Source organism: Desmodus rotundus, chromosome 8 (assembly GCF_022682495.2).
Source record: "Desmodus rotundus isolate HL8 chromosome 8, HLdesRot8A.1, whole genome shotgun sequence".
NCBI classification, from domain to species: Eukaryota; Metazoa; Chordata; class Mammalia; order Chiroptera; family Phyllostomidae; genus Desmodus; species Desmodus rotundus.
In genome coordinates this window covers 1,719,201-1,745,097 of record NC_071394.1, presented here as the reverse complement: position 1 = coordinate 1,745,097, position 25,897 = coordinate 1,719,201, and the positions used below count along the sequence as shown (strand labels likewise).

The following is a 25,897-nucleotide window of genomic DNA, read 5'->3' as shown; positions in this document are numbered from 1 at the left end:
CTTAGAGGCAAATGCCAAAGGCTGTGGGGAAGAGGCCCCTGGCCCCTGGCCCTGCGACGTCCAGCTGGGAAGACAGGTGTGGTCCGAGGGCACGGAGGGTGTGCAGGGTGTGCTGGTGCTGGGCTGTGGCGGGGGAGGGTCCCTATCCCCCCTGGCTGAGCCATCTGGTCCCCACGTCCCTATTTGCAGCATGACCAGTGAGCGTCCCCACGGGGCTCCTGGTCTTGCTGGGCAGTGCAGGGAGCGCTGGGAGTCCTGTTTGAGCTGGACCTGGTGTCTGTTGTGCCACTGTCCCTCCCGCTGTGTAGGATGGTCCTCTGAGGTTGCCCCCACCTAGGGGATGTGCAGAGGGGGCAGGACTGGAAGGAGGTCTGGGTGGCAGGGGGTAGGCCCCTCCTATGGCTGTTGCTCTCCATTGTTCCCCTGGGGGGCAGGCATCAGCGTGGGCTTATGGGGGGCCACCTTCGTCCCCAGGAATTACCCTCCGGGAGACTGGACTGGCCTGAGACCCCCCCAACCCCCATCCAGGGTGGGGTGAGAAGGCCCCACCCTTCCTGATATCACCATTCTGGGGCAGCATCCTGGTGGGGGAGGGGCAGCCAACCTTGGCCCTGGGAGGCAGGAACAGCCCTTCCCCCACTGGTCGGGGTTCCCACTTCCTCAGCTGGAGCCAGGCCTGCAGGGAGGGTCGGGGTAACTTGCCCACTGGCTGACCAGCTCCCTCCTTCCTCAAGGAGGAAAGGGCCGAAGTGGGGTGAACCAAATGCCATGGAGCTCAGGGGGTGCTTGGGAAGAGCTGGGCTGATGGGAGAGACCCTACGGACCCCCTGAGCGGCAGGGGTGGGGGTGGGTGGGGGAGGGGCACTCAGGTTGAGGGTGAGCTATCTCTCTGTGGGCAGGTGGGGTGGTGGGAGTGCGGTGAGCCCACCCAGGAAGGAAAGGGCCCTCAGACCCTCTTCCCAGCCCACATGGAGCAGGCAGGGGAGACAGGGCAGAGACCTGAGGAGCCCCCTGCCTCTCCCCTTCCCCCGTTTTCCCCACCACCCCCCGCTGCCTCCTGCCAACACCATCCCCCTGCCAGCTGCAAGGTCTGGGCCTTGGTGCCTGGACTCTCCGCCCCTCTGGCTCTGTGCCCGCAACTCTTGCCCCCTCCAGCTCTGGCTGCCTGCAGTTACAGGGCCCTGGGGACTGTCCTACTCGTTCAGGCCCTAGAGCCTGGCCCGGTGGGGGAGGGGCTCTCCTTTCCTCCTCCTGGGACCAGGGTGCCCCTTCGACCTTAGACCCATGTCCCAGCCCCCCTATTCAGCTGTTGGTGGCCCTGGGAGGCGGGAGCCAAAGGCTGGGCAGCAGGAACCTCCCCCGGCCCCTGCCAGTGCCCCAGTCTCCCTGCCGATTCTGGGTGGGCGGTGGTCTGGGGACTTTGACGCCGGAGGGCGGGCAGGAAGGCAGGGATAAAGCCAGGCTGGGGGCGCAGCCACAAGGGACTCCAGGAACTTGGGACTGGTGAGTGTCTGAGGGCTCCTGGCCGCCTCCGTGGCCCCTGGGGTGGGTGGGCTGGTATAGAAGGTGGGGTGGCTGGAGGCCTGCGTGTGGCTGCCCTGGGGCAGACCTCAGGAGAGGGTGCAGCCAAGGGTCCTCAGGATTTCCTGCTCAGTGGCTTCCTCGGTCAGATGAGGCAAGGGGCCGCCTTGGTGAGGGAGCCTCGTCCTCCTGGAGCTCCGACGGCCACGTGGAGACGAACCTTCTGGTCCCAGGCTCTCCAGTACTGTCACATGCCCCAGCCTCCCAGCTGTGGCGCTGGCCTCCGTGGGACAGGAGGAGGGGGACCGGGTCCCCCTGCACGGGGCCGGCCTGGTTCTCCTGCCCCTCAGTAGTTACGGAGCCCTTCTGTGTCCATGTCCTCCGTGTGAAATGAGGGCCAGAATGCAGCAGCAGCGATGGCAGGGCCGGCCGCTGACTGTCGGGTTGGTGTGAAAAGTCACCCCGGGACAGCCAGTGTGCGCAGGGCGGGCTCCTGTCCCCCGTCAGCATGTCCCCTGGAGGTGCTGGGGGCAGAACGGCTGCCACACACGGCCCGTGGCTGGCACAGCCGCTGGACATTGGTTTGACCCTCTCCTGCTCCTTTGTAAACCTGGGTCCTTATGGTGACTGGTGGGGCCATGGTAACCCCCTGGTACAAAATGAATCAGTGAGCGTCGGGGACACAGAGCCCCCCAGTACAGGGGGGAGCTTCTAATCTGTTTGACCCTGACGGGCTTTAGGCTCTATGGAAACGCAGGTACCACCAGCTACGCCTAGTTACTGTGAACACCGGCAGCGCTGACCTCGGTTTAATGCCCCCCCCCCCAGGGTGGTTTGAGCATCACAGCGGGAGCCATGCTACCCTGTGCCCACCTGCCTGCCCACCCGGCCGCCCGTGAGGGTGGTGATGACAGCTTTCCGGTCTGTGGTGGAGCTGCGGCCTGTCCAGGCAGTGCCGCCGGCTGACAGCGCGGGAGGGTGGCCTCGGCGGGCAGGCCGCATGGGTGGGCAAGTCAGTGCCACGTCCCGTGGGCACCAGAAGCCATGTGTGACCCATGCAGGCCTGTGGGTCGGCAGCTGAGCTCTGCGGAGTGCATTTTCACCTCGAGATCCCGGCGGGTAGAAGAGGGGCCTGTGGGGCTGGCTGAGAGCTGCCCCCACTGCGCAAAGTGGTTTCCCTCTCTGGCAGTGTCTCCTCTTGTAGAGGGAGGCCCCAGAGAGGGCAAGCGCTGGTCCCGGACCACACGGGGAGTCAGAGCAGTTGGCCAAGCCCTCATGATGCGGTTCCAGGCCCACTCTTCCAGGAAGCCTTCCCTGATCACCCGATGCTCCACCTCTGCCTTCTGCCGCGCCTGCCCGTGTGCGGGCTGATCCTGCTGGGAGGCTTCCCTCCCGCTGGTCATACCCCAGCAGTGGGCACTCAGCAGGCACCAGAGGGAGGGACTGGTAACTTGGGGAGCTGCCTGAAGGTGGAAGGCGATGCCAAAGAGTAGTGAGCAAGCTGGGATGTGCAAGCCAGGGATTAGATGGCGTACCTGACCTTTGAGGCTCTTCTGGACCTCAGGGGCTGAGATCCCGTGATGCGTTCTGGACATTTCCCAGATCTGGACCTCTGCCCAGAACGTTGGGTCATTTGTCCACAAACAAGTGGGGGGCCTCCTGGTGCCAGCCCCAAGTGCAGGAGGAGGCAGGGTGGAATCGATGACCTCTGTGTCTGCCTCCGGGACCTGCCTTCCCTGGGGTGGACTGCTGTCCGCCCCGAAGGGCATGTGCTGAAGGGAGAGGGGACAGGGCAGGACAGGGGGCTGGGGGGGAGGCAGCAGTGGTTGTCAGTGGGGGCTTGACCTGGGTGCTGCTGTGTGCGAGGGTGGGAGGACTCTGGGAGGCTTTCTGGGGGGGTGTGGTGAGGGCTTATCCTGGCAGGTCTCCCCTCCAGGCCCCCCCCCCCCCCCGAAGTGTGTGGACTCCGGCCTGCTCTGGGAGGCTTCCAGGAACGGCTCCTGCCCGATAAAAATAGACTTCTCTGAAGGGCTTGGGGCTGTGCCAGGGGCAGCAGGTGCCCCCCAGGCCTGGCCCGAGTGGGCGCTCCGGGCGAGGGGGATAGGGATGCTGGGGCCCAGGTTTGCAGCCCGAGCAGCTGGGTGGGCTGTGTGTCCTTGGTGCGGATCCCTGGGCTTGATGGGAACTTTCACCTGGACAGATGGGGGACAGGCTGGGTGGGAAGTCGCTGGCCCCAGAGGCCCTGTCTCCAGAGGGCCACGGCCGGTGGGGCAGAACCCGGCCCCACTGTGGCCCCAATTCTGGGCTGCGTGGCCAGAGGGAGTCACTCGAGCTGTCCAGCTGCTGCGTGTCACCCACGCGGTGTGACTGACAGTCTCGTTCACGACCTGCAGCGTCCAGCAGCGTCCGGGGGGCACAGAACTTCAGTGAGCCGTCATGGTGGGAGCCCGGTGGGACACTCAGTGTCCAGAGCCGCCATCCAGGGAGATGCTGCCAGGAGCCGGGAGCAGAGAGCCCTGCAAGGGCCACCTCGGCCACCCAGTGCTGAGTCTGGGGACCACGTGCGTCTGGACCGGTGCTCCCTGGAAGCACTCCAGGGCCTTGGGAAGGGTGTCGCCTGGGAATGTCACAGAGCTTCCTGGGCAAGGGGCGGCTTTTCCGAGCCTCGAAGGTCAAGGTGCTGAGGAGACAGCACCCTGTGGGCCCTGCTTTCTCGTGGTCCCCTGGGCAGGCTCAGAGTCCCATGGCGTCCATTCCTCGCCTGCACACTAGGGGTGGGGTGGGGAATGGCAGCTACGGCCCCTCCAGGCAGCGAGGACATGAGGAATGCTGTAGGTGCTCAGCAAGTGGAGGGGTCCTCCGTGTGAGACCAGGGTCCCAGCAGGAGCCTGAGCAGGGACCAGGGCCAGGCGAGGGGCATAGCAGTGACTCTGGGGGTGTCAGCCTCTTTTACCCATCTGGGCCATGCCTACCCTCCTTTCCATTTTCAAAGTTCTGGGTCCAAGCCTTGGCCTGGGCCGAGGTGCTCATTAGGGGCATCCTCTGCTCCACGTGGCTCCCCCGCGGCCCCCCTGCGATGGGGCCGTGGGGAGCCCGGGAGGTTCCAGGGCGGCGCACGCTCGCCCGGGGAGGAGGAAGGCCGTGCGCCCGGCGGCAGGGGCCCCGCCCCGCGGCGGCCAGCGGCCCTCCCCTCTGCCCTTGCATTTCCCCTTCCTCCGCGCCGCTTCCTCTGCACTGGGCCCTCCGCCGCCCCTTTGTTTGCCGGGCGCGGCGGACCGACAGTTATATTTAGGCGGCAGGTGTGGGAGCCACAACAAGCCAGGTCGCCAGCCGGTCACCGGCCACCCCGCCCCACGTGATGCCCGGGCGCTATAAATAATCCCCGGCCGCCGGCCCGGGGAGCCTCCGCGGGGAGCCAGCGCCCCTCACTGTGGGTCTCCTGGCTGCGGCCCGGTTTGGCCCCGTGCGGATGGAGGCAGCGGCAGGACGCCTGCACTCTCCGGTGAGCGGGGCGCACAGGGCGCGGGCGGGGGGCGTGCCGGGAAGGACCCCAGCCCCGCCCCGGGGAGGTGGCCGCAGCCCTCGGAACCAGCCTCCACGCGCGCCCGGAGCTAACGCTCCGCGGGACAGGATGGCCCTCACTCGAGCCAGCCCCGGTCCAGGAGCCCAGCCCGCCCACTGCGCTCCTGCTCCCGCTTCGGTGTTCTTGCCTTGCCCCTTCTGGGCCCCCCTGAGCCCTAGTCCTCCAGATGCCCGGCTTTCATTCCCGGTTTTGGGGCCAGAGGGGCCGGCCCTCCCTGAAACCCTGTGGATTCCAATTCCTTTTGGCTCCTCGGCCAGCTGTGACCAGGGGTGAGGGTGGTTTCCACCTCCATGAACTGGCCTGAGCGTCACTCTTGACTCCTAGACTTGAGCTTGAGGAAACTGGGGGAGCATTTCACTGGCCTGGTCAGGGCCCAGAGGAGGGCCTCTGTCTCTCCCTGGGCTGTCCCTTCCTGTGCAGACAGGAGGTGAGGGGCCTCCCCTAACAGGTTCCCAAAGGACAGTTGTTCTGGGCAGGGTAAGGGCTGGAGGAGGCAGGCTGGGGTCCCAGGAGGGGGTGTGGGCTGTGGCCAGAAGGCTACAGGGATGGGCTTCGGACTCCAGTAGCGTAGGGGGTGGAGCTGGTGGCCTTGGGTCGTGCTGCCTGGGGAGCCTGCTGAGTGACCTCACTGAGGAGGTGTGGGTAGGAGGGACAGCCTTTCCCTGGAGGTGACCCCAAGGCCTGGTTGAGCCATGCGGGGCACCTGGGACAGGACAGTGGGCATCCTGTGAGCTCCCACCTGTGGCTGGGAGTCCCAGACCCTGTGAGGACTGGAGGGGTGTGTGGTGAGAATGTAGCCTGGGTAGTGGCTTTGGTCCCACCTCTTCCCAGACCTCTGACCTTAGCCAGCCTAACCCCTAACCCCACCGACATGTGACAACTCCAGGCTCCGGTGGGCAGGGGGCGGCTCCAGGCCCCTCCCTGCCCAGTGACCCTCAGCCCCCAGGACCCGCCCAGGGACACTGGGGGACAGAGCCAGGCCACCTGCTGTTGCCCACAGGTGTTCCCAGGCAGGGAGGTGGAGCCCTGTGGCTTCCTTGGGCCTTTCCCTTCACTCTGGCAAACGCACGCACACACACACGCATGCACACGCATGCACACCTGTGCGTGTGGGGCGGTGCTGCTGCCCCGGGAGGCTCAGGTGTTTGTGGGCTGGCTGTCCGGGGCGTCTGCAGCCGTCTCCTTCTGGCTTCAGGGTGACTCCGGCCGGCAGCTGAGCGAGGGCTGGATCCTTCTCTCTGCCTCCACCCCCTGCACCCACACCCCCGTTGAGCCCTCCCCTCCTGGGACCACAGCAAGGGGCAGGGTGGGGGCGAGACTTGGCGGCTGCCCTGAGCCCGGGAGCGTGATAGCGTCTGGGGTCTGAGACCTTGGGCCCCTCCTGCACCCAGTTTGGGGTCCCGGGGGCCACTGGGTCATAGCTGGAGGGACCTTGCGGGCATCTGGTTTGGCCTCTTTCGTGCAGATGGGGAAACCAAGCCACTGACGAGCCCAAGGACCGCAGCCCATCCACGGGGCTGTGAGTGGGGCTGGTGCTGCTGCTGGGACCCCAGGACTGGGCCTCTGGAGCCCAGGAGGGAGAGGCAGGTGTGGAGGAGCTTGATGGCTGTCTCTGTAGCCTGGCAGTGTCCCTCCCTGGCACCCTGTCACAGAGCAACCCCCTCCTGGCCACCCGCACTGTCCCTGCCTCGGCATGTGTCCGGTGGCCCGCCCTTGGCTGCGGTGGTCTGTCTTGGTTCTTGGTGCTCCTGGAGGACAGAGCCCGGCTCGTTGACCCCTGTGCCTGGCCAGCCCTGTGGGCAAATGGTGGGGACAGCAGCCAGGGCGCAGACACATTGAAGGTGGATCGTGGCTGTGAGCGGAGCCTCCTCCACTCACCCACCGGGTCCCAGCCCCCTGGCCTCTGTGCCTGAGCCCCTTTCTCTGAGGACTGGCTGCCCCAGAGTCCCCCAGCTCAGGAATTCCACAGTGGACAGGCGGATGGTCTGGGGTGTGGGTGGGGTGTCTGCTGATCACGGGCTGGAGGGGCCGGGCTCAGGGTGTAGGCCTGTCACCACAGACCGCCTGGCGTCCGTGTGTTGGGGTCCAGGACTCCCCGAGGGCGCATGTATGGTCCTGAAACCCTTTCCCTCTGCCCCTCTCCACTCAGGGCCCTGGGTCAGCCTGGCAGGAGCTGCCCTTCGTTGCTGTCCCACAAAGGGAAACCGAGCCCCGAGGAGGGTCACCCCCCAGCAAGCTCCTGCAGCAGGTCCCAGGGAGAAGTGGCATGGACATGACGGGGGATGTCGGGCAGGCTGACACGGCTCTTGGAGGGCAGGGCCTCCGGTGACCCCCGATCTTTTCACTTCCTTCTCCCCCATGTCCCCAGATGCTGCCCGCCGCTGACCGGCCCGGGATTCATGGCGAGGGCCTCCGGGGGTGGCCCTGAGTGCTGCCGTGCCCAGCGTCGCCGCGCCTGCCACTGAGGGCGCCCCCGTGCCTCTGGCCTGCATCATCGCCCTCACCCGCCGATGGCCTCCGCCCGGCCCAGGGCCACCTGAGCCCCCCGCGCCCTGCCAGGACCCGCTGTGCCCCGATGGGGTGACGTGACACAGGCCCACGTGTCCGAGCCGCCCGTCTGCCCCCCGGGACCTCCACCCCAGGGAGGCCCCGGTGGCTTGGTTCCCGTGTGCTTTCCCTTCGGCCCTCGAGGGCTTGGGGCCCACCTGTCCACCGATGCAGAGAGGACGTCCCCAGAAACAGGCACAGCGTGGGACAAGGCTGCGGCGGCCAGACTGACTTGGGGCTTTTACAAGATTTCTTTGCGGAGTTTCTCAATTGTTATTTTTACTTTTGCCCTTTTATAATTGAGTGTTCGTCCCTGAGAGGCAGGAGCTTGGATGGGCCCGGTTGACTCCTGGGAGTTCTTTGTTCTGTTTCTTTTCTAAAGAGTTGGATTTTCTTTTTTAACCATCCCACCCCCTCCCAAGTATTTGCACAACATTTGTGCTGGGTGTGGGGGCGGGTTTTTTAAAAAGCATTTTTCTTTCTTGGACAAGCACAGGGATCCCGTTCTTGGGTTGTGGGGGGTGGGGGGCTCCTCCCACCTGCGTCCCCAGCCCACCTCAGGGAGCAGCCATGGCCCGCACGAACCGGCCCGCCCCCGTGGAGGTCAGCTACAAGAACATGCGGTTCCTCATCACGCACAACCCCACCAACGCCACCCTCAGCAGCTTCGTCGAGGTGAGTGGGCCGGGCCAGGTGTCCCGCAGACCTGGCCGCGCTGCCCTCAGCCTCACAAGAGCGATTTGTAGCTGTCATCCTTGGTTATGGGATCCCTGAGGGGGGACACGAGACCGTCCCCAAGAGCTCAGGGTGAGGACTGCTGGGGGATCCGTTGGCTCCTTGGGGGCCGGTGTGTGGGCAGGCGGGCTTCAGGCGCTATGGGCAGAGGCAGGTTCAGAGGTGGGAGGGGCAGCCCATGCCCTTTGCTCCTGCAGAGGCTGCAGGAGGGAGGTGGGGGCCCCGGTGAGAAGTGGGGTGGCCTGGGGACAGGCAGGTGGGCGCAGGCATGGAGGCCAGCAGTAGGCCTGCCCAGTCCACAGGAAGCCCACAGGCTCTGGCGAAGGCCTCGGGTCAGCACAGGCCGAGCGGGGCGTCAGTCCGCTCGTGTCTGTGTGCAGAGGGGCTGGGCGAGGGTCCAAGCTGGAGCATCCGAGGGCCGGAGGGCGTTGCTTGCAACCCCTGCAGATGGGACCAGGCATGTCTGCAGAGCCTGCGTCTCTTCACACGGCCTCTGGCGGAAGCCTGGGGGTGGGGGTCGAGCTCCACGCTGTTCGCGGAGCGGTTGGCAGCCTCAGCTTCTTCCCGCTGTGACACGAGTGCTCGTCACTGTTACACAGAGACCTGGGCAGGAGGGGCCCTAACGCTCTACGGGGCAGCGGTGGGCACCTTGCCAGTAGGGGTCCTGGATGCTGGACATGAGCCAGGAGCCCTTTCGAGGGCTGTGCCCTGGCGGCTGGGACTGTGAGGCCAGGGCAGGGCCTGGGAGGAGACTGAGTGCAGCATGTAGCCTGTAGCCGGGCTCAGGGCTCCCCGTGAGACCAGGGTTAAGGGTCAGCATGTGACTGGGGTCAGGGCTTTGACCCCAGGGGGTCGGGGGCAGCACGGTCTGCTGCAGGCCCTGAGGGACCTAGAGTTCCCCACAACCTGGAGCCCTGTGCCCCCCACCCCTGAATTCTTAGTGGTGCTGTCCTGACCTCACTGTGTCCCGTGTCCTTGTCCCATGGCGGGTGAGGCCCAGCAGCCGATTCCTCACCACCCCTGAAATAGCTGCTGGGGGTTGGGGGGTGGGAGCAGCCCCTGCACGTGGCCAGTGGGGGGATACCTGCCTTCCCCCACCCCCCAGGTATAAATATCCTGGGCCTGGCTGTGAACAGCCTCTACCTTGTCCCTGGGGCTTCCCTGCTGGTGTGCAGGGCCTGCATCCCTCCTGCCACCAGCTCAGCACGTGCTGCTTCCCCCCCACCTGCCCCAGGTCCCCTGCCCCCGGGGGCCTGCCCCTCCCAGACTGACGGCCTCAGTGTGGGGTCTGGAGGAGCCCTCAGCTGGACCGTTCATGCCCCTGGCCGGGAGGGCTGCTCAGAGTGGGGACCGTGCCGGGGCCCACCGGCCTGCTGGTAGTGTCCTGTCCCTGCTTGGGGACCTGGGAGGTTTATCTGGAAAATGGGGTCCTGCTGGGTCCTGAACCCCAAGAGGAGGGGGTAATGTGCTTGAGGCTGCGGCCACCAGGAGCCTGGGTAGGGGGGGACACCTCCTCTCTGCTCCGTGGGCCAGGGCGCAGCTGCCTCAGAAGCATCAGGAAAGGCGCTTGCCCCCAGCAAATCTGGGAGCCCCAAAGGCCATCCCCGGTGGCTCCTGTGCCCCAGGCTTTCTGCCCAGGTGAGCTGGCACAGACAGCCCGGCCTGTAAGGGGGTGGAGCCCTGCAGCCCAGCTAGCCTCCTCCCCCTCCCCCCAGGACCTGAAGAAGTACGGGGCCACCACCGTGGTGCGGGTGTGCGAGGTGACCTACGACAAGGCCCTGCTGGAGAAGGACGGCATCACTGTCGTGGTGAGGGGTGCGCGGTGCGGGGGGCTCTGCTGGTGGGGAGGGGACCCCTCTTCACCTGGACAGCGCTGTGAGGCAGGCACCTGAGGCCCCCCTGCGTGCCACCTGCAACCCTGGCAGGTTTGTGCCCAGGCCCCATGTCATTTGGACACATCTCGGGGAGGCCCAGGCTGCCCCGTGTGCCAGGGCAGGCGGGCCCTCGGCTTCTCAGCCTCGGGACAGGCCCCGAGTGGCTTGGTTGCGGGGAATCGGAAGCCGGTGTCAGCGGCTGTCTGAGGCAGACTGTGGCAGAACTGGGACTGCCTGGGGAGTGGCACTTTGGCAATGACATGCCCTCCAGGGGTGCTTCTCTGTCGGGGGCTGGGGCTGTGACCCCTGCAGCCAGGCCTGGCGGGGACATGGCCCCACCGTGCGGATGCCCGAGACTCAGCGAGTTCGGGCCAAGCCGGGAGTCAGCAGCCCTAAGGCTGCCTCTCAGTGGCTGGCTGCCTGTGCCTGGGGCCCTGTTGCTGGGCAGCAGGTGCTGCGGGAGGGAGGGGCAGGCGCACCTGACGGGCCCCTGGGGCAGCTGTCTGTGGAGGCCGTGGGAGGGATGCTTGGGCTGTTCCCTTGGTCCCTGGCCCTGGGGACACGTGTCCATGCAGAGGGTGGGTGGCTGTGCTGCCATGTCCCTGTGAGCGGGTCTCACGGCACCTCCCTGGCACAGGGCTGCCCCGACTGCAGCTCGAGGCATGAAGGGTGTCCAGCAGGCGCTACCCAGCTCTGCTCGGGCGCAAGAGGACCCTGTCCCCGTAGGGACCCTGTCTTTGGCAGTTGTCACTTTATAACCTCCACTCAGCTGTTTGGAATGGCAGAGGGAACTGGAGCTTTGGGGTCACACACGCTCGGCCTGAGCCCTGCCTCTGCTCCCCCCAGTCCTATGACCCCCGCTCCGCGCCCATTGGTGCTCGGATGGACGGGGAGCGAAGCGTGTGCAGCGCCTCTCAGCACGGGAGCCAGCGGCCCTTCCCTCCCTTCCCCTGCAGTGGGGAGGGTTTGGGCAGATGTGAGGCTGTGAAGCAGGCTGCTCTCAGCCAGGTGTTGCCATCTCTGGAGGCTGGGGAGAGGCTGGCCAGGGCCCCGTAGTAGGGTCCTCATGGGCTGCTCCCCTCTGCAGGACTGGCCGTTCGATGACGGGGCGCCGCCGCCCGGCAAGGTGGTGGAGGACTGGCTGAGCCTGCTGAAGGCCAAGTTCTGTGATGACCCCGGCAGCTGTGTGGCCGTGCACTGCGTGGCTGGCCTGGGACGGTGAGCTGGCGGGGCAGGGCGGGCCTGCTTGATTGTGGGGATCTTGTGACCCGACTCTCTCTCGGCTGTGGGTGCTGAGCCCACATCACACAGGACTGATTTCCAGAGGGTTTCCAGACATGGGCCTCCTGCAACCTCACAGGGAGGAAGTCCTTCCTGAAGTCTGACTCCAGTCCCTTCTGCTGTGGTTGCAACTTTGTCCCTGCCCTTGAGCAGGAAGGAGCTGCTGGCCCCACCCCTCCCCAGGCACAAAGACCCCAATCCCACCACACAGCCTGGGTTGGATGAAAGCAACCAGCTTTGCAGAGGAAAGACCAGCCTAGCAGGGCTGATAGCTGAGTATCTAGCTGTTATCCTGAGCCCAGCACAGAGAGGTTGCCTGGCCCACTCGAGGTCACACAGCAGGGCTAGGAGGGGATGGGATTTGGACCAGTTGGTGGAGCTGAGCTTCTAGCCTATGCCCTTCACGGGGGAGGGAGGGGCACTGGGGGGAGTCTGGGCAGCTGGCTACAGGGGGGTGAAGGCATTGGCCTGTGTCTCCAGCGGGTGGCCTGTCGGGAGGGAGCTGCTGAGGCCTGGATGACCTGGCCCTGCTGTCTGTCCCCAGGGCTCCGGTCCTCGTGGCTCTGGCCCTCATCGAGAGTGGGATGAAGTATGAAGACGCCATCCAGTTCATTCGACAGTGAGTGGTGGAATGAGGCTGGTTGGTGCGAGCTTAGGGGTCCAGATTTGAGGGGGCTCCCCACCCTGCAGGGCCCAGAGCCCTGCCAGCGGCACTCCTGATCCTGGGGGGGGGGCAGCCCAAGACACCTCCAGCCCCGTGCACCCTCCTGGCCCTGAGGGCCCAGGGCTGGGCCGCCCCGAGACTGCCGTCTGTCTCCTGGGATGGGGCGGACTGTGCTGAGGGGAGGAGGAGGGGGAGGTGAGGGCTGGGCTGTGGTCCCTCAGTCTGAGGCTGAGGGTCAGGACAGGCTGGGCCGCGCTGCAGGAGTGGGCGGGCCTGACTCCAGCCACTGAAAGCCACGCAGGGTGTCCCCACTCTTGGGACCCACCTGATGCCATCGGTTGGGCAGCCCATCTCCCGTGGCGTCACTAGATTGCAGGGACAGCCGCAGTGGGCCCCGTGACGGCTCTTGCAGCTCTGCCTAGCGCATGCACATCTCCTCTGCTCACATTTCATCGGCCAGAGCCAGTCCACAATCACATTTGAGGTCCTGGGCAGTGGGGACGGCTGGCCTCCGAGGAGCTTGGTGCACAGCCCTAGGCGCCCACCACACCCTGTGCCTTGAGGTCCCTCCCTCCCTCCCTCCCAGACAGCAGGTTTGTTCAGGCTTCACCTGCTGGTCCTCTAGAGGCCCATGGCCGGGGGAGCATGGGCATTTGGGTAAACATGGGAGTTCCACTGCGGTGGGGACCACAGAGGTAGGGAGCTCAGGGGGTCAGCCTGCAGGAGGGGACAGCCACGTGAGTGGAAGGCCAGCAGGGGTGACAGCAGGTGACTGGGGAGGGTGGTCCTGGCAGTGGGAGTGGCTCTGCTCCAGCCCCCTGGACCCTCGGGCCTCCAGCGCCCTGGGGCAGGGCAGGTGGCCAAGCCAGGGCCCACCTGATCCCCACCCTGGCCCGTCTCCCCAGGAAGCGGCGTGGAGCCATCAACAGCAAGCAGCTCACCTACTTGGAAAAGTACCGGCCCAGACAGAGGCTGCGGTTCAAGGACTCACACACACACAAGGCCCGGTGCTGCATCATGTAGCTCAGGTGCTGGGGCCGGGGCTGCCCACCCGCCCCCGCCTCCTGCCCTGCTCCGCCCAGGCACCCTCAGCTGTATCTCCGCCTTCTGTCCCTGGGTCCGTCTGCCCACCTGCCACCTTTTAGGCCCACCCTTCCCTTTGTCTCCTGTCTGCCTGCCCTGTGTCTGTCTGTCTCTCTGAGGTGTTGTCCTGGGCCCTGGCCTTTCTGCCATCCTCCTCCCCGCCCGGCTCTCCTCTTTGGCCTTTCTTTGGGGGCGGGCGTACTTTTTAACCACTGGGCCTGACCCCTTCTCTGCAGTCCCTCGCCCTGACCTGCTCTCAGTCCATGAAATTGGGTCTGAGGGCGGTCAGTTATTCTGGACACTCGAAGGCAATAAACCAGGACCCTGTGGCTGTGTGTGCGTGGAGAGTGGAGTGCAGGGCGGGCCGGGTGATGGGGTTGTCCTGGGAGGACGCTGTCCAGGCTGCTCTTGGGCTCCCCCTGGTGTCCATGATGGGTCCCTGCACTCTCCGGCTTAGGGACAGGGGACCTCCCTGACACAGTAGAGCAGGTGGGGCTCCCTGGCTGCCCTGTTGATATTTGGAGGCTGGGGCCTTGTGGTCAGAGAGTGGCTGCCCTGTGCTGCCCCCAGCGGGTTTCCTCATCTCAGGCTTTGAGGACCGGAGTGAGCGGGGGACAGTGGTCGACTCGGCTCCGTGTCCAGGCTGCTCCCACCTGTATCTACCCGCCTGGCATCCCGCTCCGAGCCCCACCGGGCCTGTCCCTCCCCCATCTCCCCCTACACCCTGCACCCATTCTGGGATGGGGCTTGCCCAGTGCCCCACGCCTTCCCTGCTCCTTTTCACTGGGGAAGAGGTGGGCCCAGGAGTAGGGAGCCCCAGGGTGAGGCCTTGGAAGAGACTCAGGCCCTGGTGAGGCAGGTGTCCCTTGCCTGGGCCCATTCTATGCTTGAAGGGTAGGCCTGGGGCTGCACCTTGCTGGGACCCCTGGGTGGGTGGCCAGTAGGGACACAGGCCTGGGCCCTCCGTCTCCTGGCCTGCTGCCGTGGGCCTGGCGGGGAAGTGTCAGCGCTGGGCCAGGTCCCAGGCGCCTGGCTGTGCAGAGCACGGCTGCCCGCCAGGAGGGTGTGGCCCCTCCCCACTGCCGGGCACAGCCTCTTGGAGTCTCAGCTTCCCCAAGGGGCTTGCCCCATCCCCAGCGTGGAGGCCTGCCCGCCCAGAGGGCAGCCAATGGGTGAGACCACGGAAGCTCTCTTTAGGGGAGACAGCACCTCCAGACCACACTGGCTGAACCCAGGGGACCCTCCTCCCCAGCCCCTCGTTTAGTATGGGGGGCAGGGCGCCCAGTCACTGAGGAACTTTTGAGGGGCTAGGGGCAGGGGACATGCAGCCTAGTCCTCGAAGGATATGGAGGTGCCAAGGCTGGTGAGGGTGGGGAGGTGCTCCTGGTGGGAGGTGACCTGAGTGAAGGTGGGAGGGGTCAGTGGGGCCCTGGAGAGGACAGGCAGATGGGCAGGCTAGGCTGGAGGATGCTCTTGGTAGGGCAGTCGGCTGGTCTGGTCCAGAGAGAGGCCTCCTGGGATGAGGCCAATGAAGGGCACACTGCCCATTTCCCAGGATGGAGGACCAAGGCTGAAGGAAGGGCCAGCTGACGGTCAGGTGGGTCTCCAGGAAGTCAGGGATGCTGCCAGGAAGACCTCCTCCAGATCAGCCCTCTGAGGGGCCTGGGGAGGAAGGTCTTCCGGCTCATTTCACGGGTGGAACAGCAGAGGCCACACAGCCCATCCAGGTGGCCAGGCTGCATGAGGAGGGTCTGACCCTGGGCCCCAGCTGGTTCTGCTGCCAGCCTGGGTGCCAGCCTGGACTGGGGCCAGGAGGATAGAGGTGAGGGTGGAGGGGGGCATAGGCCCACAGGGCCCCATTGTCGTGGGCCACCTATGGAGCTCTGAGCTGGAGGTAGTCGGAAGCCTGTGGGGGCGCCCTGGCAAATGGGCCCTTCTGGGATCTCAGGGCCTGCTGTCCTCGGGGTGCCCTCAGCGCCCAGGCACTGGTGGGCTGCAGCTTGAGCTCTAGTCAGGTGCAGCCCCTGGCCGCTAAGAGCAGAGTGGCTGGCATTTGCAGAGCCCGAACCCCAGGCCTGGCCCTGTCCCCTGGCCTTGTCAGTGTCTGCCCAGCTGGCCTTGGTCCCCCCAGGGGAGGGTGGGCAGGGAGCCGGCAGGTGTGACACTTCTTTGTTGAATCTAGATCTTTCTTTCAAATGGAAAAATGTTATGCAACCAAGCTCTGTGCAGAGGGGCAGCGCTGGCCAAGTGGGAGGCATGGGGTGGGGAGGCTGAGGGAGGCGGCGGGCGGTCACTTCCGGCTGGCTGCCACTCGTGGGAGGAAGCTGAGCTGCCTGGTGGCGAATTCCTGGATGCCAGGCTCTGGGTCCTTTTGAAGATCTTTGAAAGCTCCAAGAGGGAGGGACCAGTCGGAAGCGACCCCCACCCCTGCCCAGGTGGAGGAGAGGGCCCCATGCTCCCTTGGGTGGGGTGGAGGGGCGGGATGGGCCCTGGCTCCACCTCCTCCACCTTCTAAGCCTGGGGGGCTTCTATCCCCAATCACACCCACTCCAAGCCCCTCACACTTGGGTGCCCACCCTATGGGTGACACGGGTGGGCCCGTCCCATGGGTGGGGCAGGCAGGGGGCTGCTCACTGGAGAACAGCAGCTTCACGTCCCCCTCGTTCACCACCTGAAACACGGCCTGGGGGTGGTAGCAGATGGTGTAACCTGTGCGACAGACAGAGAGCATGCTGGCCCGCAGATGGGGCTCACAGGCAGGCTGGGGCTCCCTGTCTTCTTCGGGGGGCTCGGACCCACCCCTGCCCTTCCAAGGCCCCCCACCCAGCACCTTTCTTCTGGGCCAGGTACAGAGGTGTGGCCAGGGCTAGGTGGGAGGAGCAGGGCAGGAGAGGTCAGGGTGCTCAGGTGGGGTAGGCATGGGGGGTCCGTGAGTCTGGGCACCCCCAGTCACCTAGGAAGAGTGCTGCCCAGGCCTTGAGGTGGTGATGGCGGCTGTGCAGGTAGCTGAGGGCCTGTGACAAGTGGATGCTGAACTCCTCCTGCCTCTGGGTCAGCTGGCCAAGGATAGCACGCATGTCATGGCCTGGGACCAGCTCCCCCACACCGCCTCCCCATCCCAGCTGCAGCCCAGTGCCCCGCACCCCTGCCCAAGGCCCCTCACCAGGAGGGACCAGAGGAAGTGGCGGGCGCTGAGGCCCCTCTCCCAGGCCAGGGCGCAGAAGAGGGTATGTGGCAGCCGCCAACGGAGCCGCAGGGAGCAGCGGTAGAAGGCGAGCTTGGCCTGCTGCAGGGACAGCAGGGGGGGTCACCAGGGGGCCAGGGCTCGGGGCGGGGTCTGAGGGAGGCTGCATGGGCTCCATGGCTCCTTCCCCGCCAGTCACCCTCCTGCCTCGCTGTCCTCTGGCTGCTCCCACTGGGCTCCTGCTCACTGCCCCCCGGGAAGCCCCACACCCGGCTGCAGCCCCAGGGTCTCAGGCTGCACCAAAGGCAGCTCCCTGTTGTATTTCTGAGCTGGCTGCTCATTGTCCAGCGCCCTGATGGCCGGGGAGCCTGGAAAGGCTGAGCTGTGTCTTAGTGGCCCGGGGCATGGGCGGGCACACAGGGCTCCACCCACATTTCAACAGGTTCAACGAGCAGCCTGAGCCCCCACCAGGTGCCAGGCGCCGGGGACACAGCCATGAGCAGAACAGGCTGGTGCAGCTCACAGAAGGCACAGCTGCGTGTGCACACCTGGGCACGTGTGTGCATGGGGAGGGTGGTGATAGTGTGCTTTTGTGTGTGTGTGTGCACACGGGGAGAGCAGGTGAGTGTGTTTGTGTGCACAATGGGAGAACAGGCAGACTGTGGAGAGGAAACCAATGCAGGAGCCAAACCTGCTACCCCAGGGGCGACCCCTCACTCCACAGCCCCCCAGCCCCATGACACCCGCCCACCTGTGGGTCCCCAGTCCCTCCAAGGCAAAGGCCCCTCAGCAGGCGCTGACCGTGACGACGGCCGGACAGCGGTCCTTCAGGTGCAGGAGCAGGGGCACCATGCTCTGGTGGACTTGGGTACGCAGGCTCCTCGGTTCCCTGCCTGCCATAGCTGCCACCAGGTCCCCGAAGAGTGCCATGGCTGCTGCCCGGATGTCCTCCCGCTCCTGCAAGCCAGGGGCACCAACTCACAGCCAGACCTGCTCGCGGGTCCCCGCCTCCACCCAGCTTGGGACCTCCCCACCCTGCTGTGGGGAGGGGGCTCAGCTCCCTCAGCAGGACGCGTTCTCCAGGCTCAGGGCTGCCAGGGCAGGGCCGTGCCTCCCCCCAGACCGGGCTGGTGGGCTGCATCCCAGGCTGTCCTCACACAATCACACCCTGTCAACCAAGTGTCCCAAGTGCATTATGGGGGTGGGACTTGTCCCCTTATTTCCCAGTGAAGGGAAAACAGTTCTCATAAACTCGAAGTTCTGGAAGACCCATCTGCCGTGAGGCCCCTGGTGGGGCCTGCGACTGAACCTCCGCGCTTGAGCTCCGCCCTGCGGAGAAGGGCTGAGCGCCATCTGGCGGCCCTGAAGCTGGCCCGGCCCACCGACACAGGAGTCTCCACCCCCCACCCTCGCTGGAGGGCAGCCAGAGTTCTCCCTGCCTTTGAGGAACAGGCCCAGGGAGGGGGTGCCGCACCCCCACTGGGGTACACTCACATCGTCGAAGAAGGAGCGGGCGTTGATGGCCACAGAGAGGCTCTGGGCCCCTGCGCCCTGCGCCCCCAGGCGGTGCAGCACCTCCGACACTGTGCCCATGAGGTGCACCACCACGGGCTCGCTGTTCCGGAAGAAGCCGTTGAGGAAGTGCGGCAGCTGTCCTCGGAGCAGGCTTCCCTGGGGGTGGCGGGGGTGGTGGGCGCCTTGGGCCGAGGGTTGCCAGGACCAAAGGTCCTGTGTCCCCCACCCCCTGCCCTGCTGGTTGGACCCAGGACAAACTCAGGTTCCCCCAGCAACGGCCCTCCCTAGGCTGCAACCCTGGCCTGCGTGCCTGCACTGGCCCTGTGTCCCTCCGCACCCAGGGGCGTGGAGCCACCCTGGCCCCAATCTACAGATGAGGAAACGGAGGCCCAGAGAGGTGAAGTCATGTGCCCCTAACACACGGCTGGGAGGGACAGAGCTGGGATCTGACCCATGCCCTGGCCACTCTGGGGTGGCAGGAGCGCACCAGCCATGGGCCCCACGTCCTTACCTTCTCTGGGTGGAAGAGGATGTTCCCCAGGCCCTGCAGGCTCAGTGCCCGGACCTCGGAGCTGGGGTCCCTGAGGCTTTGGGCCAGCAGGGTCAGGGCCTCCTGCTCTGAGAGCACCTCCAGCAAGGCAGGGCTGTGGAGGAACTGGGGGTCCCCCAAGGGTAGGTGGCTCAGGCTTGGCGCCCTTGGCCAGGAGTGGGGTTCTATGACTGGGGTTCTGGTGGGGCTTTCGGGGCCTGGGGGCAGCTGACCAGCCCCCCCTGGGAATCTTGGTTAGCAGGTATTTGAAATCCACCTCCAGGCTGGTTCAAGCCCTCAGCAGATCGCTGGAGAAACCGAGGCTCAGCTGGGGAAAGGGCCTCGCCTGAGGCCACACAGCAAGGCTGGGGCCAACATCCCTCACTAGCCTGGTCCATGGCACCCCCTGGGGACAGGGCCCCATGGAGGGGCGGGGAGCGGGACCAAGCTATGGTTTGTGGAATGCCACGCAACCCCCCTCTCTGCATCACCTCCAGCTCACCACTTTGAAGCTGGCCATACCCGGCCCTTCTGGTTCTAACCACTACCTCTCAGGTCTCACCCAGGGGTGGACCCTGTCCCAGGAGGGAGGACAGGTGGGGTTTCCTACAGGGCTGAGGCCAGGGAGGGAGGGGCTCTGGGGCCTGAGAGGTGGGGGATCCAGGCAGAGGCCCCCAAGTGGGAAGGAGGGGTGTTGGGGGTCTGTCTCGGTGGGCCTGCCCCTTGTCAGGTGGGGTCCTCATGTGGGTCCTGATGGGACACTGTGGCAGCTGGGGACAGGGTTCAGGCCAGGACCTACCTCGTTGAGGATGAGGATGGCCACCTTCCTCTCCCGCTGCTCCTGGCTCCTCAGGCTGTGCAGCAACTGGTGGGTCACGGCCTTTACCTGCCCACAGACACCCTGTACCATGGCCCTGGGGTGGGGCAGGGGCAGACAGGGCCTGGCTTGCAGGAGAGCCTGGCGCCCCCCTTCCTGCCACCACCCGACCCAGATGGGGGGGTGGGCACCACCCCTGAGAGTGAGCTCCGGGCCCCTCTGCACCCGCTATGTGCCAGGTATGGGCCAGGTGTGGGGGAGACAGAGGAGCAGGCATAGCCCTTGTCCCCGAAAAGGCCTGGGGCTGGGCCAGGGCTGGACGAGATGCCTGCATCCACAGGCTCTCTGTGCGTGTGTGTGGGACTGGGCACGGGGGCACCAGTCTGTCATGCCTGAGGGCCCTGGGGCTCTCCCCCAGCTCGGTCCTGGGGTCTTTGCAGCCAGTCAACCCTCCCTGCCCAGCCCACCCCCACCTGGCCAGGAGGCCCACGCCCTTCGGGTAGGTGTCCATGGTGGCGAAGAGGCGCCAGGCATCCTGCAGCTCCAGCTGGGCGAAGCTCTGCCAATGGCCCGTGGTGGCCAGCAGGCTCCTCAGTGCCTCCAGGGACATGCTGCAGGGGAGCAGAGGGGTCACAGGGCCAGTCTCCCCTGGCAGCTCATTCCCGCCCTTGTTCACAGAGCCGGGCAGGTTTCCGAGACAGGCTGAGGGGTCCCTGCTGGGCCTGGGGGGAGGGCTCCCCTTAAACGTGGGTCCAAGAGTCCAGAGAGTGCACAGTGGGGAGGGGGAGGAGGCTGGGCTGGGTGGCGTTGCTGAAGCCCAGGGGAGGGTCCACCTGCACCGTCTGACACTGCTCTGCTTTCAGAGGGCCAGGTCCAGGGGTGTGCGCCCTCGAGGGAGGAGGCTACATGGGAGGGCAGCGCCCAGCAGTCCCTCTGGGCCCCTCCCCTCACGGGCTCGGAAGACCCTGTGCGGCCACCCTCCCTGCAGAGGAGAAGCCTGTCCTGGTCACACAGCCCGGCCAGCCAGGGGGGCAGGAGTGCAGTTGGGCCAGACCCCTCGCTCCCAGCCTGCACTGTGACATTGTGGCCATGGGCCCAGGCCCCACAGGGGGGCTCAGGGGCGGGCCGGGAATGCAGGACCACAGAAAGCAGGGCGCCCCACTCTGTGGCTGGTCCCCATGCAGGCCACCTGCAGCCTGTCTCACCACCCTGGGTGTGTGACTACACCCCAGAACGGCTGTCAGCTCCGAGCAGGCACGTTCCGAGCAGATTTGCAAAACCAAGGGTCAAAGGGTGACACGCCACTCCAGTGAGCCCCTGGTGGCGCCAACCCGCGTGCTGGCTGGCTGGACCTCTTGCTCCCTGCCATGCCACTCAGAACAGGCAGCGATTTCCAGGTCATTGGGCTCAGCCATGGAATGGGGACGGATTCTGGAGAAGGGGACTTCGGGACAGAGTGGCGTTTTGTCCCCTCTGTGACAACTCTCGGAAGCTTCCTGTTTCACAATTGCCTGTCCCTGCAGCCACACCAGGGCTTCCGGAAAGATGGTGTGGTCTGGTTTGAGGGTTCTCAGGACTCCTGCCACTCGCTCTGCGCAAGGGGCCGGTGGGAGCAGGGAGACGGGCGGCTGCCCTCGTGGGGGAAGCTGGGGGCAGCTTTCTCCTGCCCCTCCCGTGTTCGGGGCGGAGGACGGCTATCAGCTTATTAGGGAAGATTCATGCATTTTGCGCGGGTGATCTGACTGAATGAGGAACTTTATGCATGTTCGAATTCAGAAGCAATATGCGAAGAAGTGGCATTTTTTCCCAGTGACGTGCCTTGGGGAGAGCTGTTAAAACTGACAAATCGCATGAAGCACATCATAACACAAACAAATGAAAAGAGTCGGGCCCCTGAGGTCTTAAAGACCTGCTGATCGGATCCCTCCAGAAGCGATGTGGCGCAGAGGGGAGCCGAGGCTGCCAGCCGCACCTCGGCTGGGCACGGCTGAGCGCGGCAGGCCCCAGCCGGTGGACCGGCCACATCAGCGTCAGCACAAGACTGTCCCAGCATTGCGTGACATGCACAGGGGACCCAGAAGGGCACCTGCCTCCAGGGGCTGGGCGGCAGCCAGGCAGTGCCCCTGCCAGGAGTGGGGAGGGGCAGGAAGGACCCTCCCTCCAGGGTTCAGAGGGAGCGCGGCCCTGTGCACACCTTGGACTGCCGGACCTGGGAGCGGTCAGAGTAAGTGCCCCATGGTGGTGCATAGCTGCTCAGCCCCAGGTCCTGCGGACACCCTACCTCTGGGGGCTGGGCATGGCTTTCCGGCTGGGCAGGGGCTCCCTGGGCAGGTGCAGCTCCAAGATGTAGTGCACCTGAGCGAGGAAGGCCAGGAGGAGCTGGGGGTAGGCCTCCTGCACTGTCTTCCTGAACTCTCGGGTGAGCTGCAGCCTGCACAGCGTGTTCATGGCCTGTTGAGGTGGCAGGGGACAGTGAAGCTCCCAAGGCCTGGAGCCTGGGGGCCAGGCCTGGCCAACCTGTGGCCGGGCTAAGTAATGAGCTCCCTGCCCCAGGGCAGTGCCAGCAGGGCCTGGGCTTGTGGGGAAAGCTGGGGGCAGGGCAGGTTCCAACAGGGCGGTGGGGGCTACGGGAGGCCACCTCTAAGGTACCTCCAGAATTCACAGCCCCAGATCCTATGCCACCCCCACGCCCGCTGCTCTGCTGGAGCCCGAAGCCCCTCAGCTCCCGTGCCATCTGCACGGTGAGGCCTGAGTCCCGTGTCCACACCACACGCCTCAGCGCCCACCCGAGCCCTGCAGGACCACCTTTCCCACTGCACAGAGGGGCAACGGGCTCAGAGGGGTGCAGGGCCCTCAGCCAGGAAGTGGGAGCCGGGCCTGGCCCAGGGGCCCCCCCCACCCCGGCAGTTCCCTGGCCGGGCTGGGCTGGGCAGGGCTGTGCGTGCCCCCTCCCTGGGGCCCCGCCCACCGCGGGCGCCTGGACCCTGCTGATGCGGAATGCCCATGTGAAGTCACCTCAGCCCAGTGGCAGTGGGTGACGGCCCCAGGGGTGGGGGCAGAGGCTCACCGCCAGTGAGCGCAGGTAGGTCTTCTCCTTAGGCTGGGGACCGCTGTTGCTGGTCTGGGCGGGCAGCGGCCTCTCCTGCAGCCACGCCAGCAGCGTGGCCAGCACCCTGCGGCTCCCAGGCAGCTCGGCCCCCAGGGCCCTCCACAGCTGGAAGGTGTGGCTGTGGGTGGAGAGGGCGTGAGGGCTCAGCCGCATCATCACGGCACAGTGACCGGGGCCTCCAGGGCCTGGAGCGATGTGGGGGTGGGGGACGTGGAAAAGTGCCACTGGTCCCTATTCCCAGGTCTCCCCGCTTTCAGGGGTTCTCCCCTCGGCCCCTCCCAGCCCAGATGAAGACTCCTACTCTGTCTGTCACCGACTCTGCCTGTCCCAAGTACTGACAGAGCAAGTCCAGCTGGCACTCAGGGCCGTCACCCTCTGACCCCTGCCCTCTGACCTCCAGCCCCTGCCTATCCTCTCTCCTCTCCTGCCTCTGGGCCCTTGCTTGGAGCATGCCCCCCGCCCCTGCTCTGCCTCCTGGAAGCCTGCCTGGCTGCCTCGTCCTGGGCCCGGGTTTGCTGGGGTCCAGCCCCCTGCCCCCACCCAACCGGAGTCATGGTCATGAAGCCCTTCTGCCTGGCCCTGGGGCATGGCCCGGTGAGACCCAGGGAGGCAGGCGGCCCGGGGGCTCCCAAGAGGTGGGCGACCACAACCGCACTCTGTTTCCTGTGCTGGGGGGTCTGTGGGCCTGAGTGCTGGGTTTCAGGGCCTGGAATGATGGGCGGGGCTGGGAGGGCCATAGTGGGTGGACAGGATGAGCTCCGATGCCCAGCTTCAAGACAGAACCACGAGGGGCCACCCTGGGACCTTGGGAAAGCCACCCCCGTCCCAACTGACCCTGGGCTGGGTGGGCACAACCGCTCAGGGGACTCCGGGAGACTCCCAAGTGAGGTCGCGGCCCACCTGGGGCCTTTGGAGTTGGAAGGGTCTGGGCTCCAATGCCCTCCCTGCCCCAGGCTGGCTGTGTGACCTTGGGCAAGTCCCTTCACCTCTTTAGGGCAAAGCTGCCTCCAGAGGCTTAAGTGAAATGATTCTCCAGGGCCCAGGGGGGCCCAGGGGCCCAGGTTTCTAGTCTGCTCACTGTGGGCGTCCGTCAGTCAGTCAGCGTGTGTGCTGAGCGCTGTCTCTTACAGGCGAGGTCCCAGAGGACCCAGCAGCGGCAGGGCCAGCCAAAGTCCCCGACGGGGTGGGAGTGACCCCCCGCCCTGGTCTGGCATGGACAGCGAACCAGGGTGTACGAGGTCCCATGTGCAGAAAGTGGGGTGGGGGGCAGCGGGAGGCACCTCTGGCGTGGGCAGTTTTAAGAGGGGCTGTTGGGGAAGTTTCAGCAAGAAAGGGACACAGGCGCAGAGCTGAGGTTGCTCGGGGGGAGCCGTGCAGCTCAGGGGTGGGGGAGCCTTCCTCCGACAACAGGTCACCTGTTACATGAGTCCTACACACACAATGGTGAAATAAAAAGCCAGGTGCCAGAATACTGGAAGGTACCGAACTACACAATTTCTGTTTACACTTTCAGGCCACACTGTATTATTTCTGTACTTCTAAGAAAAAAAACTACCCAAGATGGAGTGTAGCCACAGCCGGGACCCCACGGGCTGTCTGTACGGTGTAAATGTGACAACACCACACGCCCGCTGTGCAGAGAGACGCAGCGAGGACGCCTCGGCCAGCCTACCGCGTTCAGTCCCAAAGCTCGTTATGGGGTCTGATTCGAAGCACCTGTGGCCCCAGGAGACCTCCCACAGAGAGTTTAAATTAGAAGTGGCCTCAGGCTATCACGTCCTCAGGTGACAAACAAGCCACACAGAGCCGGGCGGGTGTGAGGCACCACCCACGTCACATGCCGTCCCGCTGCTCAGACGGTGAAATGTGGAAAGGGCTTCTGAGAAGGGGGGAGTCAGAAACACATTTCAACACGGAAAAACCCAACGACAAGACTCCTGGGCAGCTGGAGCCAGGGCGGCTGCCGGGGCCCCCCCTTTCCAGCTTTCCTGGAAAGCCCCGGCTGCTGTGGCTCAGTGGGTCGGGCACGGTCCCATAAAGTGAAAGGTCACCGGTTTGATTCCTGGTCAGGGCACTTGCCGGGGTTGTGGGTTCGGTCCCCAGTCAGGGTGCCTATAGAAGGCACAGCATTGATGTTCTCTCTCACATCGATGTTTCTCTCCCTCTCTCCCTTCCTTCCCCCCACCCACTGTAAAAAAAAAAAAATTCCTCGAAAAACAACCCAGAGAAGGAAGAAGGGAAAAGAAGACACAAAAACTGCGACCTCAGAGAGCACCCCAAGCCCAATGCCGCTGTGAGCAGAAAGGGGAACGCCGGCCGGGCCCAGTGCGTCCTCCCTGCCCCGAGACCACCCCCCACAGCCACGAGGCGATGGCAGATGGTGGCTGCAAAGGGACTGCAACGTACATCCAATCTGAAGGGCAGTCCCCAGCATGCACAGCTTCGGGGGGGAGAGGAAGGGCAACAAGAAAAGCCCCCTTTTGGAAGTTAAGTGGTGAAAGGGAAAGACGCAAAAGGGGGACATTTAAGGGGCTGCAAGAGAAAAGAGGGCCTGGACACTGCAGGACACGGGACCCTTTCGTCTGTCGCCCACCAGACCAAAACGTCTACCAAGTCATCTGGGTTCCGCTATGCTGACAGAAGAGGGTGCCATTGAACTTGAAATCCTGTAAAAAGCTCCAATCGTGTCTTAGATGAACAGGAACAAAACGAGCAGGTCCATAGAGTAATTGCAAAGAAATCAGGAGGCAAAATCAGCACACAGCGAATGAGGGAACTCTCTCCATGGAAACCACCTCGATGCAGAGAAAGCTGTGAGGTGACGCTCCAAACGTGGCTAAATGTGCGCGAGCAAGCGTTTAAAGATGTGAACGCCCGCCTCGGATTATAAATGAAAAGATACATAAATAAGGAAAGAAAAGAGAGTTGATTAAATTCCGGAAAGAGATGGAAGAAATGACAAAATTATCTCAGAAAAAAAAAGAAAAGCAACTGCAAGGTGCCCCAGGGAGATAAGACTCAAATGAACATTTAAGAAGGGCCTTGCGGAAAAGCAGTGAGACAATCCAGAGAAAAAAAGTTGGTGTAGGGAAGGGCTTACAGGGGCCAGGAGGAAGCGTGGCCCTGGACGGCCGGTGCCGGAAGGGTGGTGTTTGCGTTGCTGCACCCCCCGAGGAAGGGATGACAACAGTGGAACTGAACTGACGTCTGAAGCTACAACCGAGAGGACTTTTCGGAAACCACAACAGCACAACAGATCCACACGTTCGAGGAACCCACCAGGACCTGGGAAAATCAGTGGTCAGCTCGGAGACATTGCTTAGCAAACTTGTTAAATTTTGAAGACAAAGGGGAAAAAATCGGCAACATCTGTGGGCTAAAAGATCGTATAACTCGTCAGACCTTTCGAAGACAAAACAAGGCTACCAGGGAGCAGCGATTCTAGAACACTCAGT

At 64.8% G+C, this 25,897-nt stretch overlaps 2 protein-coding genes across 5 annotated transcripts in view; one reads left to right on the top strand and one right to left on the bottom strand.

Annotated features, from left to right (window-relative positions):
• PTP4A3 (protein tyrosine phosphatase 4A3) overlaps positions 1 to 13,621 on the top strand; it is a 29,033-nt gene extending 15,412 nt beyond the window's left edge. For 2 of the 4 annotated variants that reach the window (XM_053930271.2, XM_053930274.2), the window contains exons 2-6: positions 7,473 to 8,326; positions 10,102 to 10,194; positions 11,348 to 11,478; positions 12,086 to 12,160; positions 13,111 to 13,621. In XM_053930271.2, coding sequence (XP_053786246.1) covers positions 8,222 to 8,326; positions 10,102 to 10,194; positions 11,348 to 11,478; positions 12,086 to 12,160; positions 13,111 to 13,228 — 522 coding nt within the window. In that variant the 5' untranslated portion in view covers positions 7,473 to 8,221 and the 3' untranslated portion in view covers positions 13,229 to 13,621. Of the gene's footprint in view, positions 1 to 4,727; positions 5,024 to 7,253; positions 7,353 to 7,472; positions 8,327 to 10,101; positions 10,195 to 11,347; positions 11,479 to 12,085; positions 12,161 to 13,110 lie in introns of those variants that run through there. The other 2 variants (XM_053930273.2, XM_053930270.2) reach the window with 2 other exon arrangements.
• Positions 13,622 to 15,578: 1,957 nt separating this feature from the next.
• LOC112315388 (maestro heat-like repeat family member 5) overlaps positions 15,579 to 25,897 on the bottom strand; it is a 33,835-nt gene continuing 23,516 nt past the window's right edge. The window contains exons 21-31 of the mRNA XM_024572071.2: positions 22,401 to 22,560; positions 21,615 to 21,784; positions 19,807 to 19,950; positions 19,316 to 19,430; positions 18,499 to 18,642; positions 17,967 to 18,143; positions 17,274 to 17,429; positions 16,452 to 16,574; positions 16,242 to 16,344; positions 15,923 to 15,997; positions 15,579 to 15,676 (exon numbers count right to left, since the gene is read on the bottom strand). Of these exons, the coding sequence (XP_024427839.2) occupies positions 15,579 to 15,676; positions 15,923 to 15,997; positions 16,242 to 16,344; positions 16,452 to 16,574; positions 17,274 to 17,429; positions 17,967 to 18,143; positions 18,499 to 18,642; positions 19,316 to 19,430; positions 19,807 to 19,950; positions 21,615 to 21,784; positions 22,401 to 22,560 (1,465 nt within the window). The remainder of the gene's footprint in view (positions 15,677 to 15,922; positions 15,998 to 16,241; positions 16,345 to 16,451; positions 16,575 to 17,273; positions 17,430 to 17,966; positions 18,144 to 18,498; positions 18,643 to 19,315; positions 19,431 to 19,806; positions 19,951 to 21,614; positions 21,785 to 22,400; positions 22,561 to 25,897) is intronic.